General features: G+C 46.3%; 1 protein-coding gene across 5 annotated transcripts in view; it reads right to left on the reverse strand.

The window, feature by feature from the left end:
- Positions 1 to 23,210, reverse strand: part of RBM19 (RNA binding motif protein 19) — a 143,414-nt gene that overhangs the window by 82,689 nt on the left and 37,515 nt on the right. For all 5 annotated transcript variants that reach the window (XM_087880186.1, XM_087880183.1, XM_087880181.1 and 2 more), the window contains exons 22-23: positions 10,833 to 10,938; positions 3,332 to 3,452 (exon numbers count right to left, since the gene is read on the reverse strand). In XM_087880186.1, coding sequence (XP_087736312.1) covers positions 3,332 to 3,452; positions 10,833 to 10,938 — 227 coding nt within the window. The remainder of the gene's footprint in view (positions 1 to 3,331; positions 3,453 to 10,832; positions 10,939 to 23,210) is intronic.

Raw genomic sequence — 23,210 nt, forward strand, 5'->3', positions numbered from 1 at the left:
CTCCAATTGATGGGGCTTAATTGAATCGGAAAGCCAAATCAAACAGACAAATTGAATCAGAGGCCTCTGAAAAGATTCAGACGCTGCCGGGCAGACCCGGTTAGCTTTTCCCCTGCGGCCTTTTCGGAAATCCAGCTCGATGCCATCGGAATGAGGTTTCCTTTTTGATCCTCTCTCCGTTGAAAAAGGGTGAATCGGACCCAGTTCCTTCCCCACCCCCTCCCCCCCCACCCCCAAACCGAATCAAGACTTCAATTTGGAGTCGGTCCGATTCACACCAGTCAGGTATTCTGCTTTCTGCATTCGTTCCATCAGAAAGGACTTAAGGGACTCCTTTTTTGGGGAGGGGGGAAACGGGACAATTTGCAAGGGAAAAGCAGGATTCAACTTAATAGAATAGAATAACAGAGTCGGAAGGGAGCTTGGAGGTCTTCTAGTCCAACCCCCTGCCCAGGCAGGAAACCCTACACCACTTCAGACAAATGGTTATCCAACATCTTCCTTAAAAACTTCCAATGTTGAAGCATTTACAACTTCTGGAAGCAAAAGTTGTTCCGCTGGTTAATTGTTCTAACTGTCAGGAAGTTTCTCCTTAGTTCTAAGTTGCTTCTCTCCTTCAGCGGTTCGAATCCCTAGTGTGGCATAACGGGGTGAGCTCCCATTATTTGTCCCAGCTTCTGCCAACCTAGCAGTTCGAAAGCACATAAAAAAATGCAAGTAGAAAAATAGGGACCACCTTTGGTGGGAAGGGAACAGCGTTCCGTGCGCCTTTGGCGTTGAGTCATGCAGGCCACAGGACCACGGAGACGTCTTCGGACAGCGCTGGCTCTTTGGCTTTGAAACGGAGATGAGCAGCGCCCCCTAGAGTTGGGAATGACTAGCACGTATGTGCGAGGGGAACTTTTACCTTTTACCTTTTAAGGGATCTGTTTAAGGGCTTGGTTTAAAGCAGCATTTTTTAAAAGGAAAAAAGCCAAAGCAAAACTTTACAACTGCGGCAAGAAAAATGGGACAAAGCTCACTTAACAAACGTCCCGCTTAGCAACAGAAACACTGGGCTCGATTGTGGTCACAAGTTGAGGACTGCCTGTACTCCTCTAGTTCAGGAGGAACAATCAGTCCTGAGGTGACCAGCAACAAAATGCTAAGCTGCCAGATGAACACAGCTCTGCAAATCCCAAAAGTGTATTTTTTTTTTTCCAAGAGGCAACTGGACTTTCTGGTTTTTCTTTGAAGACGTTTCGCTTCTCATCCAAGAAGCTTCTTCAGCTCTGACTGGATGGTGGGGAATGGAAGGATTTATACACCTTGCAGACAGCTGGTCATTTGCATCCTTTTAGAGAGTCCTTGAGGCCAGTTGGTGGTTTGTCCTCAGTAGTGCAAACTACTGAGGACAGTAGTTACTGACAGTTACTACTGACAGTAGTAACTCAGTAAACTACTGAGGACAGTAGTTTCTTGGCTAAAAGGCTCCACACCAATTTGCACTGCTCAGGTGACCCCGAGGACACAGATAAAACCTCTCCAAGTGGCCTCAACGGCCCTCTAAAAAGGATGCAAATGACCAGCTGTCTGCAAAGGAGTGTCAATCCTTCCCTTCCCCACCATCCAAGTCAGAGCTGAAGAAGCTCCTTGGATGAGAAGCGAAACGTCTTCAAAGAAAAACCAGAAAGTCCAGTTGCCTCTTGGAAAAAAAAAAATACACTTTTGGGATTTGCAGAGCTGTGTTCATCTGGCAGCTTAGCATTTTGTCGCTGGTCACCTCAGGACTGGTTGTTCCTCCTGAACTAGAGGAGTACAGGCAGTCCTCGACTTGCGACCACTATCGAGCCCAGTGTTTCTGTTGCTAAGCGGGACGTTTGTTAAGTGAGCTTTGTCCCATTTTTCTTGCCGCAGTTGTAAAGTTTTGCTTTGGCTTTTTTCCTTTTAAAAAAAGGGCTGCTTTAAACCAAGCCCTTAAACAGATCCCTTAAAAGGTAACCACGACCGAGATGACGGGAGAATCTCCATAGACACAGCTCTGCAAGGTAAGGATGGAGAGATGCCCGACTCTCTGGAGGAGAGAAAAGATACCGCTGCTGCTATTATGCTCTGGCCAATGGATTTCCCAGGCCACCGCGGCCACGAAATAATACCTGAAAGTCTGCTTCTACTGTGGGCATGCTGTTTGAAAGACCCTGTGCTTTGAAATAACACACAGCCGGAGATGGGTTCTTCCTTGTCTTCTTTGCTTTTTCCCCCCTCCCGGCTTCCAAATAGAATAACAGCCAAGAATGCTTTCTGGGCTCCAGAGGTGGGGACCGCCCCAAATGTTTGGAAAGTGGGGGAGCAGGTTGCAGGGTTAACAAAAGGGAAAACAGGTGGGTGAAAGGGGCGAGGTAGAAAGATACACGTAAGTCAGCTCTTCCAAACAGACTTTGTGGAAACAGGCCATTCGCTTTCTCTGTGGCCCAGCTGTGTTTTGGGGGGGGGCAGGCAGGGAGAGTTTCTTTTCTGTCGCCCTCGCATCCGTGCTGTTCCTTTGAACAGGGAAGGGTTCAAGGCATTTTGCTGCCTGAAGGTAGAGACCAAATGGTGGGGCTAAATATGGTTAGTCAATGCAAAGGTGTGGGGGTAGGAGGGAGGAAGAGAGAGGTTGGCTGGCTGGGGCCGCACTCTAAGCCAAACCTGTCCATTTCGCTGGAAGGAAGAGAGAGCAAAATGCAGATATTTCTGCAATGCTTGAAAAGGAGGAGGTGGAGGAGGAGGAGGAGAAAAAGAAAAAGAAGAGGAAGAAGAGGAGGTGGAAGAGGAGGAAGAAGAAGGAGAAAGAGGAGGAGGAGGAGAAGAAGGAGAAGACGGAAGAGGAGGAGAAGAAGAAGGAGGAGGAGAAGAGGAGGAGGAGGAGGAGAAAAAGAAAAGGAAGAAGAAGAGGAGGAGGAGGAGGAAGAAGAGGAGAAGGAGAAGAGGAGGAGGAGGAGGAGAAAAAGAAAAGGAAGAAGAGGAGGAGGAGGAAGAGGAGGGGAGGAGGAGGAAGAAGAAGAGGAGGAGGAGGAAAAGAAGAGGAGGAGGAGGAGGAAAAGAAGAGGAGGATAAGAAGAGGAGGAAGAGGAAAAGAAAGGAGAAGAAAAAAGAGGGAAAGGAGAAAAAGGAGAAGAGAAAGGAGAAGGAGAAAGAGAAGGAGAAAAAGCAGGAGTGGGGAAGAGAAGGAGTAGTAGGAGGAGAAGAAGAAAAAAAAAAAAAGGAGGAAGAGGGCATCCATTTTTTTTTCTTCAAATGCCCCAAAATTGCCCCATCGCTTTCGTTCACCCCAAACAATTCAAAAACAAAACGAATAACTCAGATCAGGTACCGTGAAAATGCTCTGCCGTTTTTCTTCTCAGGGACTCTACGGTTTCCTCCGAATCCGCCCATTCCAGCACCAGCCTCCTGCCGTACAGATGGGTACTATGGCACAGGGCACCGAATGCTCTCTGCGGGGCAGGGAAAAGGAAAACAGAGTCGTCTTCAGAAAGTTGTCAGAGAAATTTGTTTCTGAGCCAACCTTTGACTCCGGATTCTCTGCCAACGGATTAGCACCAGTTCCCAGGAAGGATCTTTTCTACACCTACCTGGAGATCTCACGAGTTGAAACTTGGATCTCTTAACACTCGAAGTTGGTGGTCTAGCACTAAGCAGGACATTATTCAGGGCCTCCTGTTTCTGATCCAAGCCTTGCCAAATAAAACCCTGATCCTTAAAACAGAGGAAGCCACCTTATTCCCATTCAGGTCTTGGCTCCGTGTAAAGAATATGCCAAGAGATATTGACAATGGTGGCTTCCTGGGAGTTCTCTGAGCTTGGTGGTTTTCTTGCAGAAGTTTCATTACTGAACTAGGTAACATCAAAACCACCAAACTTAGAGAGAACCAAGGATCCCACATTTCAACCCTGAGTAGGAGGAGGAAGAGGAAGAGGAGGAGGAAGAGGAAAAGGAGAAAAAGAAGAGGAGGAAGAGGAGAAGACGAAGCAGAAACAGAAGAAGCAGAACAAGAAGAAGAAGAGGAGGAGGAGGAGAAGGAGGAGAAGAGGAAAAGGAGAAAAAGAAGAGGAAGAAGAGAGAAGATGAAGCAGAAACAGAAGAAGCAGAACAAGAAGAAGAGGAGGAGGAGGAAGAAGAGAAGGAGGAGGAGGAGAAGGAGAAGAAGAAGAGGAGGAAGAGGAAAAGGAGAAAAAGAAGAGGAAGAAGAAAGAAGACGAAGCCGAAACAGAAGAAGCAGAACAAGAAGAGGAGGAGGAGGAGGAGGAAGAGGAGGAGGAGGAAGAAGAGGAGGAGAAGGAGAAGAAGAGGAGGAGGAGGAAGAGGAAAAGGAGAAAAAGAAGAGGAAGAAGAGAGAAGATGAAGCAGAAACAGAAGAAGCAGAACAAGAAGAGGAGGAGGAGGAGGAGGAAGAAGAGAAGGAGGAGGAGGAGAAGGAGAAGAAGAAGAGGAGGAGGAGGAAGAGGAAAAGGAGAAGGAGAAAAAGAAGAGGGGGAGGAGGAAGAAGAAGAGAAGAAGCAGAACAAGAAGAAGAGGAGGAAGAGAAGGAGGAGGAGGAGAAGGAGAAGAAGAAGAGGAGGAGGAGGAAGAGGAAAAGGAGAAGGAGAAAAAGAAGAGGGGGAGGAGGAAGAAGAAGAGAAGAAGCAAAAGCAGAAGAAGCAGCAGAAGCAAAGAAGAAGCAGAAGAAGCAGCAGAAGCAAAGAAGAAGAAGAAGAAGAAGAAGAAGAAGAAGAAGAAGAAGAAGAAGAAGAAGAAGAAGAAGAAGAAGATGATTATTATTATTATTCATGTCAGATTTGAAGAAGGAGCTTCAAGGAGTGGCCTTTTGTCCGAAGAACTGTAACGCACCCGTGAAAGATTTTGCATTTGTACCACACACTGGCCCTGATCACTGAATTAACTAGGTAATTTTTCGAGGTTTGCAAAATGCACTGAACCATCAACTAATTAAAAGGGCTGGTTTCGCCCAACACGTTTTGAGCTGCAAAGAAGAAAAGGAAAACCAAACTAAGATTCAACTTGAGCCAAGCTTGGGGTATCTCAAGGCAAGGGCTTGGGGGGTTCAGCTGACTGGTTAGGCCCGTCATGGGAACGCAGCTTCCAACCCTTTATCTTGGCTGTTCCAGAACCACCTCATTTTGGACAGAAGACGGATAGGCAGCATATAAAGTGCCTTTGTGAATGCTTTCCCTATCTTAAAATACCTACTTAAAACTAAATGTTGCACTTCAATCCTAACTTCAAACGAATGGTTGCAAGTCAAAGACTTCTCGTATTGTATGTTTGGGATTCACATCTTCAGAACTTTTGAGCAATGCCATATATAATCCTATATGGCCGTGATGGCAAATCTATGGTACGCGTGCCACAGGTGGCACTCGTAGCCATATCAGTGGGCACGCGAGCTCAGCTCCAGCGCACGCTGATTTTCGGGTCTTCTGGGCCCACCGGAAGTAGGGAAATAGGCTGTTTCCTGTGTCTGGAGGGCCTGGGGCGGGAGAGGAGGAAGGCCTGAAAATGGCCTCCCCCCCCGGAGGTTCTCCGGAGGCCGAAAACGGCCTGTTACAACTTCAGGTTCCTGTCCCCAGCCTCTAGGGCCTCTCTAGGAATCTGGGGAGGACAAAAAGGGCCTTCCCCACTCACCCCAAACAGCCTCCGGAGGACCTCCGGGGTGTGTGGTGGGAAGGCTGTTTTTGCCCTCCCCAGATTCCTAAAGAGGCCCTGGAGCCAGGTGAGGAAGAAAAACGGGTCTACCAGGCCATCACGTGCCAGGAGCGGGGGAGAGGTTTGTGCGCGCATACGCGGAAGCGGGCCGCATAGAATTATGGGTGTGGGCATGCACGCGTGTGACCCCTCCTGGCACGCACTGGCAAAAAGGTTAGCCATCACCGCTATATGATGAGAGCCTTGGTAGTACAGTGGTTTAATGCACCCTGTAAGTAACACAGCTGCCTGCAATTTCTGCAGGTTCGAATCTCGCCAGGCTCAAGGTTGACTCAGCCTTCCATCCTTTCTAAGGTAGGTGAAATGAGGACCCAGTTTGTGGGGGCAATAAGCTGACTTTGTATAAATATACAAAAGGATGAAGGCTATTGCTTAACGCATTGTAAGCCGCCCTGAGTCTCCGGAGAAGGGCGGCATATAAATCAAATTTAAAATATATATATATATATGGCAAAAATTATATATGGCTAATAAAAAAAAAAAAATTTCAGGTTCAGCACCCTGGACAGCAACCTAACAGCTAAAGCTGCAAGGACTTATCAGGAATGTACAGATCAGCTCTCTTCACATGAAGTCAACGGTTTGCATTGTATCATTCATTAAACACACACACACACACACAGACACACACACACACACACACCAAGCTGAGCTGATTCAGTTTTCATTTGGGACAATGACTGGATCCAGGAGCATTCCGTTCCGAAAGTCAAACCCCAACAGAGCCTTTACAAATTCCTGTAGCCGTGTCCTCCTCCTCCTGCTGCAATTGATGGCAGCACCAAATTAACAGAGATCGTAAAACTGCCACCTAGCGGTTGGCAAGCGAGCTGGTGTAATTGTGCAACCTTTGTGTAACGCACACCTGACAACTGCAGGCTTCAATGTCATGAATAATTACAACAGCCACAGCCTCGGGAGCCTAAGAAAATGGATCTCTTCCAGCAAGTATTATAAGTTGGTAATAAAGCCATTTGCGTATCAACGTCGTTGTTTACCAACCATGAGTCGCAGTGCGATTAGGGGAGCGCAAAACATTTATATTTCAAATCTAAAAGACTCCGTTTGGGGAGTGAAACGTTTCAAATATTCTGAGCCCCAGCAGAGCATGCTTCGAACTGGAAACAGCCGTCTGGATTTTGGAACCCTTCCAAAAATGATCAAGATGGGATGTTTCCAATTGGACAGGGTTTCAAGGTGATCAGTTTTGCTAATCCTCAATACGAGCCAATTGCTGAGTGTCTACATTTTTTGATCGTGCGTCCAGGGCTGGCAATGGCCGTTAAGTGTGAAAACCGGTCATAAGTCCCCTTTTCCGGTGCCGTTATCACTTGGAACAGTTATACACTAAATCCATGGTTGTCCAGTCAAAGGTCTACCCGTACATTAAGAGCGAAGGGGCCATCCACACGAGTGTGCAAACAACCCAACAGCACTGTTGGCAGGGTCTTGTGGGCTGACACACAGATGTAAGCTGGGCAGGACCATGTGGGCTGACACACAGATGTAAGCTGGGCAGGACCATGTGGGCTGACACACAGATGTAAGCCGGGCAGGGCCTTGTGGGCTGACACACAGATGTAAGCCGGGCAGGACCATGTGGGCTGACACACAGATGTAAGCTGGGCAGGACCATGTGGGCTGACACATAGATGTAAGCTGGGCAGGACCATGTGGGCTGACGCACAGATGTAAGCTGGGCAGGACCATGTGGGCTGACACACAGATGTAAACTGGGCAGGGCCTTGTGGGCTGACACACAGATGTAAGCCGGGCAGGGCCTTGTGGGCTGACACACAGATGTAAGCTGGGCAGGGCCATGTGGGCTGACACACGGATGTAAACTGGGCAGGGCCATGTGGGCACAGATGTTTACACAGATGTAAACCGGGCGGGAACCGTCTGGGGTTCTACCATGACAGACATCGTAGATCAAGCATGGAAGCCTCCGAGGTCACCTCCCCGGGGGTTCCCCCAGCTCACCAGATCTAAACGCTCATAATTTGGCGGATGGGGCCACTCCATCTCCTCTTTCCCCATTGCCCTATTAAATGCTCATCCCGGCAAATCCGGAGGGAGAAAACCATTAGTGAGAGACACAAAGAATCGACAGCATTAGAGGGGTTGATAGATTTCTCATTCTTTCTCCAAAACAAAAGGGTGATCAGAGCAGAGGGCATGGCCAAGGCATGGCAGCTGAGCCTTTTCTGCCAAAAGAGAGAAGATTCATTTCTTAGTTGGAGGGTGTTTTTTTTTTTGTTGTTGTTGTTGTTGGGAAGAACTGTTGACTTTTTAATGCCGTCCTTCCGCACCACGGAGGAACAAACGGTTGCGGAAAAAAGGAAGACAACAAACATTACAATAGACTAACCAGGCTTTCTTCCTCTGAACAGGAGCTACACACAAAAACATCCGAAGCAACACTCGGTTTTATGTGCCTGAGTATTCTTCTCTTTAGATACTTGAGGGGTGGGTTTTCCGATACAAGCTTGAATAGCAAACAGAAATTCCAGCTTCCCCCACCCCCAGGGATATCACTATATTACACCTACTTTTATAATATATATACTGTACATATACATATATACACACACACAATCTCTCTCTCTGTGTTTATCTATCTATCTATCTATCTATCATCTATGCATCTCTATCTATCTATCTATCTATCTATCTATCTATCTATCTATCTATCTATCTATCTATCTAATCTATCATCTATGCATCTATTCTATCTTCTATCTCTCTCTCTCATATCTATCTAATCTATCATCTATGCATCTATATTTATCATCTATGCATCTATATCTATCTATTTATCTTCAATCTCTCTCAACCTGTATCCTCTCTCTCTCTCTTCTATCATCTATGCATCTATATCTATCTATCTATCTTCTATCTCTCTCTCTCTATTACCTATATCCTCTATCTATCATCTATCTATCTATCTATCTATCTATCTATCTATCTATCTATCTATCTATCATCTATCTATCTTCTATCATCTATGCATCTATATCTACCAATCTTCTCTCTCTCTCTCTCTATTACCTATATCCTCTATCTATCTATCTATCTATCTATCTATCTATCTATCTATCTATCATCTATCTATCTATCTATCATCTATGCATCTATCTATCTATCTATCTATCTATCTATCTATCTATCTATCTATCTATCTATCTATCTATCTATCCTATCTATCATCTATGCATCTATATGCATCTATATCTATCATCTATGCATCTATATCTATCTATCTATCTATCTATCTATCTATCTATCTATCTATCTATCTATCATCTATCTATCCTATCTATCATCTATGCATCTATATCTATCATCTATGCATCTATATCTATCATCTATGCATATCTATCTATCTATCTATCTATCTATCTATCTATCTATCTATCTATCTATCTATCATCTATCTAATATTTATCTATCTTCTATCTCTCTCTCTACCTAAAAGCACCTTTGGGACAACCATAGACATTTTATCCTGGTTATTTGGGAGCTGAGACATTAGACATGGCCCTCTTTATTTCAGCATCCTGAGAAAGATCATGTTTTTGCTTGAATATTTCTGTTCTGTTAGTCCCTCGGAATAAAAAATACGGTTTCTATGATAAACAGCTTCCTTTTGGGATTGGAAAATATATCTGAAGGGCTGTTTGATGCTCTCCAAATTCCTTTCGCCTGTATGGTGTAATTATACAGAAGGGAAGGATACTTTAAAAATGGGTCATCTTGGATTTGCTATGAATATGGTAAAGTATGCAGATGAGACTTCGTCACTCTCTGGGCTTCCTTTTGTCAAGGGTTATGTCAGAATAAGGGCTGGCTGCCTTTGGAGAAAATACTAGGGTAGGATGTTTTCACAAATGTTAAGAACACATGCAGACGTACGGCGACTCCTCGACCTCAGACGACAATTGAGCTCAAGATTTCTGTTGCTTTAAGCGAGACATTTGTTAAGGGAATCACGGCAGTTGGTAAGTTAGTAACATACAGTAGTGGAAGCCAAAATTGTGGAAACCTTTCGGGAAAAGTGTATTTTTGAGATTGGATGGCTAATAACACTGCTTTTTTTTTTTTTGGCATTTCAAGATCATCCTATTCCACTGCTGGAATGGCCTGGGAATAGCCCAAACCTTAACCCAATTGAAAATCTATGCAGCTGACTAAAGAAACTGGTTAGTCAGAAGCGACCCAGCAATAAAACCCAGTTAATAGAAGCCATCCTTCAATCTTGGTTTCACATTAGAACAGCTGCAGAACTCAAAGACTTGGTTCACTCCATGGGAAGACGTTGTAAGGCCGTCATTCGTGCTAAAGGTGACCCATCTAAGTATTAACTGACATGGTGATAATTTCTGTATATCTCGTTTTTTCTATGGTGATAATTTTTGTATATCTCATTTTTTCTACGTGTTTCACTTTTCTTCTTTATACTGTAACTGCTATTCTAATAGCAAATCCTTCATAAAAGTGATGGCATGACATTCTTGATTCAATGATCTTTCCATTGATATATACTTTTATGGTACTACTCCCAAAGAAAGTGGTGTTATAAGCTAGTTTTAGAAAATACACTTTTTCCAAAAGGTTCCCACAATTTTGGCCACTACTGTATGTTGACTGCAGCAAGATTATGGTATGCACAAAAATGGAAGGACATTTCGATTCCTACCAGAACTGCCAGAAGGCAAGAACAGTTAAAACAAAAGGGGCGACTCAGGAGTAAGGCTTGGAGATGATTAGCCACTCCCATAATACTTAAAAAAGAGGAGCAAAGGCACGTGAGCCTTTGCAGGAAGCAACGTTGTTAATTCTGTGCAGTTTAAAGCCTGAAGCTCTGTTTGATTCTGGACTCCGCGTGGCTTTGCCAATGAGGTCTTTGGCAGCGTGTCAAGGGAGATCAAGGTGGGTGATTTATCAGCCTTATCCCGAAGGACTCTTTACAACTATTTGGGACTCATCTGTGAATGAACAGAATTCACAGCTGTTAAAATAAAACAGGTTTTTAGGACTACTGGTGTGTTTTGCTGACTCAGGAAGCCTAGGTCAGAACAGGGGGATGCGTGCAGAAGCGTTCCCTCACCTTGGCATCCTGCTTGGTCAGGAAATCCACAAAGCCGAAGCCGCGATGAGTTCCTGTTCCAAACATTTTCTTCGGCAGGCGGACCGTCTTCAGCTCTCCAAAGGTGCTGAGGGAGGAGGAGGAGAAGAAGAAAAAGGAGATGAATATCTAAGCGAAAGTCCAAACCTTTGGAGCGAGTTTCTCAAAGAAACTAACAGAATGACAGAGTTGGAAGGGACTTTGGAGGTCTACTAGTCCAACCCCCTGCTATTAGAGCATTCATAACTTCTGGAGCAGGGGTGGGTTCTAAATTTTTTTAACTACCGGTTCTGTGGGCGTGGCTTATTTTGTGGGTGTGGCTTGGAGGTCATGTGACTAGGTGGGCGTGGCTAGCTGGTCAGAGTCATTTCTGGAAGGTCCTCGCACTTACGACCAGTCCTCGACACTTACGACCCGACTCATTTGTTTGCTTTTAACACTGATCAGCTGTAGGGCGGCCCTTTGAAGCCCCGCGGCAAGAGTTTAAACAGTTTTTTTTCCCTCCCTCTAGTCATCAGCTGGGACTCAGGAGGCAGCAATAGATTGGGGGTGGGACCAAATAAAAGGTAAGAATAACGTGGGGGGGTGGGGGGAGTGGGAGGGGGGGAAGAACCGGTTCGGTGACGTCATATCGTCACCGCTACCGGCTCGGCCGAACCGGACCGAACCGGGAGGAACCCACCACTGTTCTGGAGGCAAGTTGTTCCACTGATTTAATTGTCCTCATTGTTAGGAAATTTCTCCTTAGTTCCAGGTTGCTTCTCTCCTTGATTAGTTTCCACCCATTATTTCTTGTCTTTCCTTCTGGTGCTTTGGAGAATAGCTTGACTCCCTCTTCTTTGGGGCAGCCCCTGAGATACTGGAAGGCTGCTATCATGTCTCCCCTAGTCCTTCTTTTCATTAAACTAGACATTCCCAGTTCCTGCAACCGTTCTTCATATGTTTTAGCCTCCAATTCCCTAGAAGAGGTATCCCCAACCCTGGGACTGTGGCCTGGCACTGATGTGCAGCATGCCAGAAATTGGGCCACACAATCAAGCAAAGTCCCATCCGTGGGATGCAGGCATCACACAAACCACATCCCCTCCAACCCACGGAAAAAAAAAAAAACCTCTCTCCGTGGACCCGGTCCCTCCTGCCCAAAAGGTTGGGAGCCTCTGCCCTAGAATGAGCCTCCTGACGAAATTCACATTTGCCCCCATATTACGCTTGGCCCGATCTCTGAATTAGCTACTTTTTTTCTACGTTTGCCCAACGCAGCGAACCATAAAGGAGTGAGATGGGCTCGCAGGGTGCCCGTTCCATTCCAAGGGAGAATAGGAGCAAAGGTCTTGCGTGCAACTTTCTTAAGTCAGCACAGCTGAATTTTGTTATTTATTTATTTGTTTGTTTGAGAAGAAAAGCACTCTGTATACAGTAGTCCTCGACTCACGATTGTTTATTTAGTGACCGTTCAAAGTTATAACGGCACTGAGGAAAGGACTAGACTTCTGGACTAGCAATAATCTACGGCTCTAGAATAGAATAGCCGAGTTGGAAGGGACCTTGGAAGTCTTCTAACCAGGATTTTAAATATTTTAACCAACCTATTTATAATGACGCGGGGAAAACACCCGAGATTTTAATTTTTTGCATATGCACACCCGCGAAAACAAGGAGGGGAAAGTGACACAATTCGTCGGCCGATTCTCCGGCAAAGCAGCGGTTTCTCCCGCCACCTCAATTCCACGTCAGACCCATTTATCAACCCCGATGTGTGCAAATCGGAGATCCATGAATATTTGATGCGCACTCCGACCGGAAAGGTGCGCTGTTTTATCCGACGTTCTCCACCCCCCAACCAAAAGCACAGGGCTCGGGGGAAGCCGCCGGGCACGCACATCTGGGAATCAACACGGTGAAAAGTGTTGTCAACGCTCTCGTGGAAACGACAGAAAGCTAAATCCGAGGAGTTAACCCCTCTGCGCCGACGGCATGACCAAGCATCCATCTGCCGAATTTCGTCGGGGCGGTACGGCGGATAAGTGGAATATGATGAAGCCTCTACATGAATCCACACGTTTTCCTCTCTTCCTTGCGCTCTCTCTCCTCGGAGTCCCTCCCTGGCCGCCTCCTCGTGGCCTCCGCTCGCCTTTCGGCATTAACACACACATACACACACAAACAGCAAAAGTCAAGCGGAGAAGCCGTCTTGAAACAGCAGCTTGAAACCAGCTGGAATCTCGCAAGAAGGGATGGAAAAAAAAGGGAACGCGCACAAAAAGTCGGTGGCTTTGCTCGTTTGCAAAAAAACACACACACAAAAACGGGTTTGCTCGTTATAAAAACCCAACCCCGCTCTCAGCTAGGAGCCCCCCCCCCCAGCCCGTGCTTTCCATCTTGTCCTTTCCACTTTTGATTAGCATTCAGGAGGGCGCCCTCGAGACGCAACGGGGACTCAAGCCATGCAGACCCCCAAATCCCGGGGCTCACCCCCGCCGATGGGAATCTGCGCGTCTCAAGAATAACAAGAGTTGAGAGGGACCTTGGAGGTCTTCTAGTCCAACCCCCTGCTTAGGCAGGAAACTCTACACCACCTTCGGACAAATGGTTATCCAACCTCTTCTTAAAAGCTTCCAGTGTTGGAGCATTCACAACTTCTGGAGGCAAGCTGTTCCACTGATTGTTCTCACTGTCAGGAAATTTCTCCTTAGTTCTAAGTTGCTTCTCTCCTTGATGAGTTTCCACCCATTGCTTCTTGTCCTGCCCTCAGGGGCTTTGGAGAAAAGCTTGACTCCCTCTTCTTTGGGGCAGCTCCTGAGATATCGGAAGGCTGCTACCATGTCTCCCCTTAGTCCTTCTCTTCATTAAACTAGACATACCCAGTTCCTGCAACCGTTCTTCATATCTTTTAGCCTCCAGTCCCCTAATCACCTTTGTTGCTCTTCTCTGCACTCTTTCTAGAGTCTCCACATCTTTTTTATATTAAAAATCTGTATGCAGTATTGTCTTACTAAGGCTTTATAGAGTGAATAGAATAGAATAGAATAGAAATAGAATAACAGAGTTGGAAGGGAGCTTGGAGGTCTTCTAGTCCAACCCCCTGCCCAGGCAGAAAATCCTACACCACTTCAGACAAATGGTTATCCAACCTCTTCTTAAAAACTTCCAGTGTTGGAGCATTTACAACTTCTGGAGGCAAGTCGTTCCACTGATTGTTTTAACCGTCAGGAAATTCCTCCTTAGTTCTAGGTTGCTTCTCTCTAAACTTGATGAGTTTCCATCCGTTGCTTCTTGTCCTGCCCTCAGCTGCTTTGGAGAATAGCTTGACTCCCTCTTCTTTGGGGCAGCCCCTGAGCTATTGGAAGACTGCTATCATGTCACCCCTTAGTCCTTCTTTTCATTAGGCTACACATAGCTAATTCCTGTTCCCATGGCCGCTCCTGCTCCCCAATTTTGCAAGGGTGATAGACTTAGGATCATTTAGATGGCCCATAACAGAATCACAGAGATGGAAGGGACCTTGGAGGTCTTCTAGCCCAACCCTCTGCTCAGGCAGGAAACCCTACACCACTTCAGACAAATGGTTGTCCAATCTCTTCTTAGCAGCTCTTAGCAATTCCCTTACTGATCTAGTAAAATTTTGCTACAGGGTCCTTGGTGCTCTCTGAGCTTGGTTGTTTTCTTGCAGACGTTTCGTTACCCATCTAGGTAACATCATCAGTGCTAGAAGGGACTGGGGTTTCTGGGGTGGAGGAATTAGAGGAATTAGAGGAGGAGGAGGAGGAGGAGGAGGAGGAGGAGGAGGAGGAGGAGGAGGAGGAGGAGGAGGAGGAGGAGGAGGAGGAGACTGTAGTCCTTAGTGCTCTGAGCTTGGTGTTTTTCTTGCAGACGTTTTATTACCCAACTAGATAACATCATCAGTGCTAGAAGAGAATGAGGTTTCTGGAGTAGAGGAGAAGGAGGAGGAGAGGAGGAGGAGGACTGTGCTGTGGGCTCATTAACTTTTGAGCTCAATTTTGGTCGTTCAGTGTTCCTTTTTTTTTTTTATTTATGCCTTTTAAAGATTTTATTGTACACCATCCAGAACCTTACCGCGAGGGAAACTGGACAGTTCTTAAAAACAGCATCAATACATAATACAATTTTAAAACATCACAGGTGGGGGAGACCAATGAGAAAAGGATGGCGCCGAGCCCCCCCCAACCACCCCAAATCAAGAATTCCAACAGGCTTTCCCCCTACCCACCCACTTCAGCAGCCGAGTGGCACGTTGTCGGAGAGAACAATGGGGTAACTAAGGACTCCCAGACCGGGGACGGGCAAGCTCGCCCCCCCTCCCTTTCCCCCGCTGTGTTGATAATTAGAATCCATAACACGGCCATAGACATCTCCCAAGCTGCGAAAATGAACGCTTTCATGGCCTTCCCCCCCCACCCCCCCCCGAACAATCCTCCTCCGAGCCTGAGTGAGCCACTCACACCTCTTTTCCAATTACGATATTCACCTTTTAAGGAATCAGAGGTGGCACCAATTACCCTCTCTGGAGCTCGTGGGTGCCCTGTCTACGAAGAATAATTTATGTTTTGATCAACAAGGAGAGTTCTCACATTTCTAATTTGTTATGGGGGCAAGGGATGGGGTTTGCTCGGGCGTGGGCGTCTGGGGAGGGGTGTGTGGTGGGCCTGTGGGGGGGTGGGGGTGGGGAGACGAGCGGGGAGGAGGAACGAAGGGAGGAGGTAGGATGTCCTGATGGGACCGTCAGGACGGATTCTGGTTTTTTTGTTTTTTTTTTCCTCCAGCAGCCTCAAGTGGCACGAGTGTGCGAGAGTGCCCTATTTGTATGCAGATGCGGGTGTGAAAAAGAATAATTGGGGAGGGGGTGTGTGACTCTTCTCCCTGGGGACGGGGGTGGGGGGGGGACGGAGAACAAGCTCATGCCAGCAGGCGAGCCGAGACATGCTTTCCGAGAGGAGACGAAGACATCCGACTCTTCGTTCTTCCAATTTCATTTCGAGACTAGCATCGGTGATGTTACCCACTTTAGGTAATGAGACTAGAACTCACGGTCGCCTAGTGGTTGGCCCATAGCTTCCCAAGAAAACAAAGAGAGCTCAAGAGAGCACCAAGGGCCCCACTCAATTTCATTTTGTTGGCTTTCGTGCCTAAGGCGTGACTAGAACTCATGATCTCCTAGTGATTGGCCCATAGCTTCCCAGTTGACATTCATGCCTAAGGTGGGACTAGAACTCACTGTCTCCTGGTGATTAGCCCAAAATCACCCAATTGGCTTTCATCGCCTAAGGCGGGACTAGAACTCACTGTCTCCTAGTGATTAGCCCAAAATCACCCAGCTGGCTTTCATGCCTAAGGCAGGACTAGAACTCACTGTCTCCTAGCGATTGGCCCATAGGCGCCCAATCAACTTTCATGCCTATGGAACGACTAAAATTCACTGTCTCCTAGTGGTTGGCCCAAAGTCACGCAGTCAACTTTCACGCCTAAGGCGGGACTAGAACTCACTGTCTCCTAGTGGTCAACCCAAAGTCACCCAACTGATTTTCATGCCTAAGGTGGGACTAGAACTCACCGTCTCCCGTTGATTGGCTCAAAAGTCACTCAGTCGACTTTTCCTACCTAAGGCAGGACTAGAACTCACCGTCTCCTGGTTTCTGGCCTGATTGCCTTAATCACTACATCTAACTGACCATTTGGGGGGCAATTTCCCCCCCCCTCCTAGCACAGATCTAATCCAACGTTTGAGCAGGTTAAAAAAAAATTCTGTTTTTCTCCTGGCTTCTGAATTACCTGGATATCACTGCTCATCCTTTTCAGTTTTTAACCCTTCGGGCTTCTCCCGCCTTTAAACTCAATCCTTCTCTTCTGCACTGCCAGAAAATTGTCTTAATCTTTGGCAAATTGTTCTCTTTTTTTTTTCCCTCCCCATCGTGCACACAATAAATGGGATGATGGGGGAGAGATTATTTTGTCCTTCAGCGCCGAACGATGCCACGGATCGAGCGAGTCTCGCTGTGGTCGTGAAAGGCTTTGCGGAGTTTTCTTATTCCCTTCCTTCCCTTCCAAACAGCCAACTGGCTTCCTTACAAGAATCCTGCTACATATATATATATATATATATATATATATATATATATATACACACACACCATACAGGCAGTCCTCGATTTACGACCATAATGGAGCCTGCTGGGAAGGTTGCAGAGCAGCTTATTGGGTGGATAACCTGATTTTGCAACCTTCTTTTTTTTCTTTTTTTTGGCAGCTGTCCTTAAGTGGATGCTGCGGTTGCAAAATTGAACCGGTCGCTTGCTACGGGTTTGCCGGAAATCAGAGGGAAACACAGGTTTCTGGCGAAAATAGCGATAGCACTTAAGACTTATATACCGCTTCACAGGGCTTTTTACAGCCCTCTCTGGGCGGTTTACAGAGTCAGCCTCTTGCCCCCCAACAATCGGGGTCCTCGTTTTATCCATCTCGGAAGGATGGAAGGCTGAGTCAACTTTGAGCCGGTCAAGATCGAACTCCTGGCAGTGGGCAGAGTCAGCCTGCAATACTGCATTCTAACCACTGTGCACCATGGATGGATGGACGGATGGATGGATGGAAGGAAGGAAGGAAGGAAGGAAGGGGAAAAGGAAGAGCAATAGCAATAGCACTTAGACTTATATACCGCTTCACAGGGCTTTTACAGCCCTCTCTAAGCGGTTTACAGAGTCAACCTATTGCCCCCAACAATCTGGGTCCTCATTTTGCCAACCTCGGAAGGATGGAAGGCTGAGTCGATCTTGAGCTGGTGAGAATCGAACTGCTGGCAGTTGGCAGAGTTAACTTGCAATATTGCTTTCTAACTACTGTGCACCAAGGAAGGAAGGAAGGAAGGAAGGAAGGAAGGAAGGAAGGAGGAAGAAAAGGAAGAGCAATAGCAATAACATTTAGACTTATACACTGCTTCACAGTGCTTTTACAGCCCTCTCTAAGCGGTTTACAGAGTCAGCCTCTTGCCCCCCAACAATCTGGGTCCTCATTTTACCCACCACAGAAGGATGGAAGGCTGAGTCAACCTTGAGCCTGGTGAGAATCAAACTACCAAATTGCAGGCAGCCGGCAGTCAGCAGAAGTAGCCTGCAGTACTGCCCTCTAACCACTGCACCACCGTGGCTCAATGTTGTGCCACAGGATGGTGCAAATGGCCATAAATCCAGGCCAGATGCTGAGCACCCCGCAATGCAGTCACAGGACATCAGCAGGGGCTGGGAAGACAAGGCTGGGACTTTGAAACAGGGTCATAAGTAGGCTTTAGGAGTCCATCATAAACTTCAAACGACCGCTAAGTAGCTAGTCGTAAGACGAGGACTGCCTACACTCATTATCGTCTTGATTTTGTCCTGGTGTGGACTCATTGTAGGTCAAGGAATTAAAAGTGGTGGGCTAGGAGGAGGAGGAGGAAAATCCCCCTTTAAATCCTTTCCAATTATAGTAACGTTATGAGTGACTTTGGACCAGAAAGAGGGAGGGAGGGAGGGAGGAAAAAGACAAGGAAGGAAGGAAGGAAGGAAGGAAGGAAGGAAGGAAGGAAGGAAGGAAGGAAAGAAAACAAAGAAGGAAGGAGATGAAGGAAGGGAGGAAGGAAGGAGGAAGAAAACAAAGAAGGAAGGAGATAAAGAAGGAAGGAAGAAGAAAACAAAGAAGGAAGAAAAAAGGAAAAAGGAAGAAGATAACAAAGAAGGAAGGAGATGAAGAAGGAAGGAAGGAGGAAGAAGAAAACGAAGAAGCAAGGAGATGAAGAAGGAAAGAAGGAAGAAAGGAAGGAAAAGAAAAAACGAAGAAGGAAGGAGATGAAGGGAGGAAGAAGAAAACAAAGAAGGAAGGAGATGAAGAAGGAAGGAAGGGAGAGAGAGAGAAGGAAGAAGATGAAGAAGGAAGAGATGAAGAAGGAAGGAAGATGAAGAATGGAGTAAAAAATAAAAAGGGAAGGAAGGAAGGAGGGTTGAAAGAGAAGGAAGAAGAAGGAAAGAGAGAAGGAGGGAGGAGGGAGGGAAAAGAGAAGACAGGAAGACCGCGCCCCCCCCCAAAAAATTATTGTATATTATGTTTCTTGCGGACAAAGAAAACCTTCAGAAAAAGACAACACCTCCGAGCTCCAACCCTCCCAAATCACACAAGTCTGAACAAGAAAGCTCTGAGAAATATGTGCTTGGAGCTACTGTGTTTGTGTACGTGTGTGTGTGTGTGTGAGAAACCTGCCACAATCCTTTGGCTATCTCTCCGCTGCCCCCAAATACCATTTTTCTCCAAACTAGTCACGGCCAGTTCCATTTTGCCCGCCAAACCGACCGATGATTAGGGAAGCTAATCGCTCCCGTTTTTTCCTGCCCTCCAAAGGGAAGGGTTGAATCAAATCATTTGGCCCTGGGTCCAAGAGGTGGTCACCCACCCACCCACCCACTTTCCTTAAAAGTGGGGTGAACTAATGGAACAGGGAGCCTGTGTACGTCAAGACCACCCCGTTTGCACCCAACAACTTTGCTACGGTGAAGCCCCGTCAGAAGAAAATAATTGAGAGTGTGTGTGTGTTAATTCGAGCTAGGGACATCATTACAAGCTCGCTATCAGCCAAGGCTGCTCATCGAGAGCTAATTTAAATCCTTTTTGCCAGCTTTCCCGGAACGTGGAAGGCTTCGGAGAGGCTGGGAGAGACCTGAAACTACCCTGTTTCCCCGAAAATAAGACCTCCCCTGATAATAAGCCCAATTGGGCTTTTGAGTGCATGCGCTAAAGTAAGGCCCCCCCTCCAAAAATAAGCCCTCCCTGAAAATATTTAAACGGAGAGCTGGAAATCAGGTAAGACGGCAAGAGCCTTGGTGGCACAGCAGACTAAAGTGCTGTTAAGTAGCACCAGCTGCCTGCAATTACTGCGAGTTCAAATCTCACCAGGCTCAAGGTTGACTCAGCCTTCCATCCTTCCGAGGGAGGTAAAATGAGGACCCGGATTGTGGGGGCAATAAACTGACTTTGTATATATATAAAAAAAGAACACCGCTTAGGGGGCCCCCGAAAGCCCTACTAAGCAGGTATATACAAAAGTATGAAGGCTATTGCTTAACGCATTGTAAGCCGCTGTGAGTCTCCGGAGAAGGGCGGCATATAAATCGGACCGATAGATAGATAGATAGATAGATAGATAGATAGATAGATAGATAGATAGATAGATAGATAGATAGATAATAAATAAATAAATAAATAAAAGGAGCCCCCTCTTGCTTCACGCACCCCAAAATAATAAGACCTCCCCGAAAATAAGGCCAGGCATTTATGGCGAGGTTAAAAAAAAAGTAAAATAAGACAGGGTCTTATTTTCGGGGAAACACAGTAGAAATGCTAGTCCTCCGTCTGGTTATGAGCTCCAAAACTGGTAAGTGTGGTCTTGGAAAAAACAGACTTAGAATCCTGCATCCAGTTTTGGTCACCACAATAAAAAGAAAAAAAGAAAAAATGTGGAGACTCTAGAAAGAGTGCCGAGAAGAGCAACCAAGACGATGAGGGGACTGGAGGCTAAAACGTATGAAGAACGGTTGCAGGAATTGGGTATGTCTGGTTTAATGAAAAGAAGGACCAGGGGAGACATGATAGCAATGTTCCAATATCTCAGGGGCTGCCCCAAAGAAGAGGGAGTCAAGCTATTCTCCAAAGCACCTGAAGGCAGAAGAAGAAGCAACGGGTGGAAACAAATCAAGGAGAGAAGCAACCTAGAACTAAGGAGGAATTTCCTGACAGTGAGAACAATTAACCAGTGGAACTTCTTGCCTCCAGAAGTTGTGAATGGCTCCAACACTGGAGGTGCTCTCTAAAGATTTCTTAGACGTGTCATTCCTCAACTAGGTAATATAATCAATTACATATCAACAAACTCACTAGCACTGATGATGTTACTCAGTCGGGTAATGAAACGTCTGGAAGAAAGCCACCAAGCTGAGAGAGCACCAAGAACCCCACAGTTCAACCCTGAGCTACCAATATCCTATCCTATCCTATCCTTATCCTATCCTATCCCATCCTCAATTCTAATTCTAATTCTATCCTATCGTCTTGTCCTATCCTATCCTATCCTGTCCTATCCTCAATTCTAATTCTAATTCTAATTTGATCCTATTGTCTTGTCCTATCCTATCCTATCCTATCCTATCAATTCTAATTCTAATTCTAATTCTAATTCTATCCTCTCGTCTTGTCTTGTCTTATCCTATCCTATCCTATCCTATCCTATCCATCAATACTAATTCTAATTCTTATTCTAATTCTATCCTCTCGTCTTGTCCTATCCTATCTTCAATTCTAATTCAAATTCTAATTCTATCCTATCGTCTTGTCCTATCCTATCCTATCCTATCCTATCCTATCCTATCCTATCCTATCCTATCCTATCCTATCCTCAATTCTAATTCTAATTCTATCCTATCGTCTTGTCCTATCCTATCCTATCCTGTCCTATCCTCAATTCTAATTCTAATTCTAATTGTATCCTATCGTCTTCTCCTATCCTATCCTATCCTATCCTCAATTCTAATTCTAATTCTAATTGTATCCTATCGTCTTGTCCTATCCTATCCTATCCTCAATTCTAATTCTAATTCTAATTCTTATTCTATCCTATCGTCTTGTCCTATCCTAGCCTATCCTCAATTCTAATTCTAATTCTAATTCTAATTCTAATAATTAATTCTAATTCTAATTCTAATTCTAATTCTAATTTTAATTCTATCCTATCCTATCCCATCCTCCCCTCCCCTCCTATCTTCCTGTCCTATCCTATCCGATTTTCAGGATCAGTCAGCAGTCCTCCATCTTGGGTTCCATATCTTTACCCTAAGAACAGAAACCAGGTCTCTCTTCCCCACCCACCCCCCACCCCCACAAGAAATGACAGGTTGGGGGTGGGTGGGAAACACCCCAGGAAGAATGGTGCAATTGGCATGAAAGCTGCCGCAGCTTTAACCGTGCCAGCTTCGTTCCCCCTGCCCACCCCCTGCCCACCCCTCCTAACGTGTTTCGGATTTTGCCTGCAACACCTTCCTGGTTTGGCAAGATGTCACAAGGCAGGTGGGATCGTCTTGATTAAGAAGAAGAAGAAGCAGAAGAAGAAGAAGGAAAAAAAAAAGGCAGCGGAGAGATATCGTAATTAGAGCGGTCATTAGCAACGCACGCAGCAGAGGGTCTTGTAAATGAAGTGCAGATTTGAGTCTCTTTTTCAACTCACCGGGAAGAGGAACAGTTAGTCCGATTATTAGTTAATGGGACCAGTTTCTTAGAGAGCAGGAAATGGGAGGGGTTGGGAGACAGTTAAAGTGGGGGGTGGGGGGGAAATGCTAACGAAGCCAGTGATATTCGCTAAGAAAAGGCAATGCTAACTCTCTTTTTAGCCTTGCTTACGACCATAATAGGGGACGCGGTGGCTAAGACGTTGAGCTTGTCGATCGAAAGGTCGGCAGTTCGGCGGTTCGAGTCCCTAGCGCCACGTAACGGGGTGAGCTCCCGTGACTTGTCCCAGCTTCTGCCAACCTAGCAGTTCGAAAGCAGGTAAAAAATGCAAGTAGAAAAATAGGGACCCCCTTTGGTGGGAAGGGAACCGTGTTTCCGTGCGCCTTTGGCGTTGAGTCATGCCGGCCACATGACCACGGAGACGTCTTCAGACAGCGCTGGCTCTTCGGCTTTGAAACGGAGATGAGCACCGCCCCCTAGAGCCGGAAACGAGTAGCACACATCTGCGGGGGGACCTTTACCTTTACCTTACGACCATAATGGAGCTGTTTTGACCCAGCTCCCAAACACAAGAAACCCTCTTTTTAGTTAAATAAATGTTCCCTTTATTATTATGCAGCAGCCCCAGCAAAAAAGTTTCTCTCGATGCAGTCTGTCTGGCAGGGAGATGAATAGTTGTCTGCCACACCTATTCATCTCTGCCCCTGCCTTTTATCCCCAGAGCTAGGGTGGGGCTTCGCTAGGAGCGGTGGCTCTTCCGTCCCAAGAACCAGCCCATAGATTTCCACTGCTCTCCTCTCCTCTGCCTTCTGTGCATCTGTGCGTCAGGCACCGGACCCAGCTGTTCCTCCTCCTCCTCATCAGCTACCTCCAGACCTGTTGACTCTCCATCTAAGAACTGACGGATGGTCTAGGCTCTGCCTCGGTCTCTCTCTCTCTCTGACAGCTCCATTCCCTCTCCCCCCTCGGAGCTCTCAGATTGCTGAACTAGCAATCAGCTGAAGTAGCTGCAGTACTGCACTCTAACCACTGCGCCACCTCAGCTCTGTATATATGAATAATATCTTTATCACCCTTGCAAAGTTGGGGAGCAGGAGTGGGGAT

The sequence above is a fragment of the Pantherophis guttatus genome, chromosome 17, assembly GCF_059756535.1.
Source record: "Pantherophis guttatus breed Tessera chromosome 17, ASM5975653v1, whole genome shotgun sequence".
In the NCBI taxonomy this organism is placed as follows: Eukaryota; Metazoa; Chordata; class Lepidosauria; order Squamata; family Colubridae; genus Pantherophis; species Pantherophis guttatus.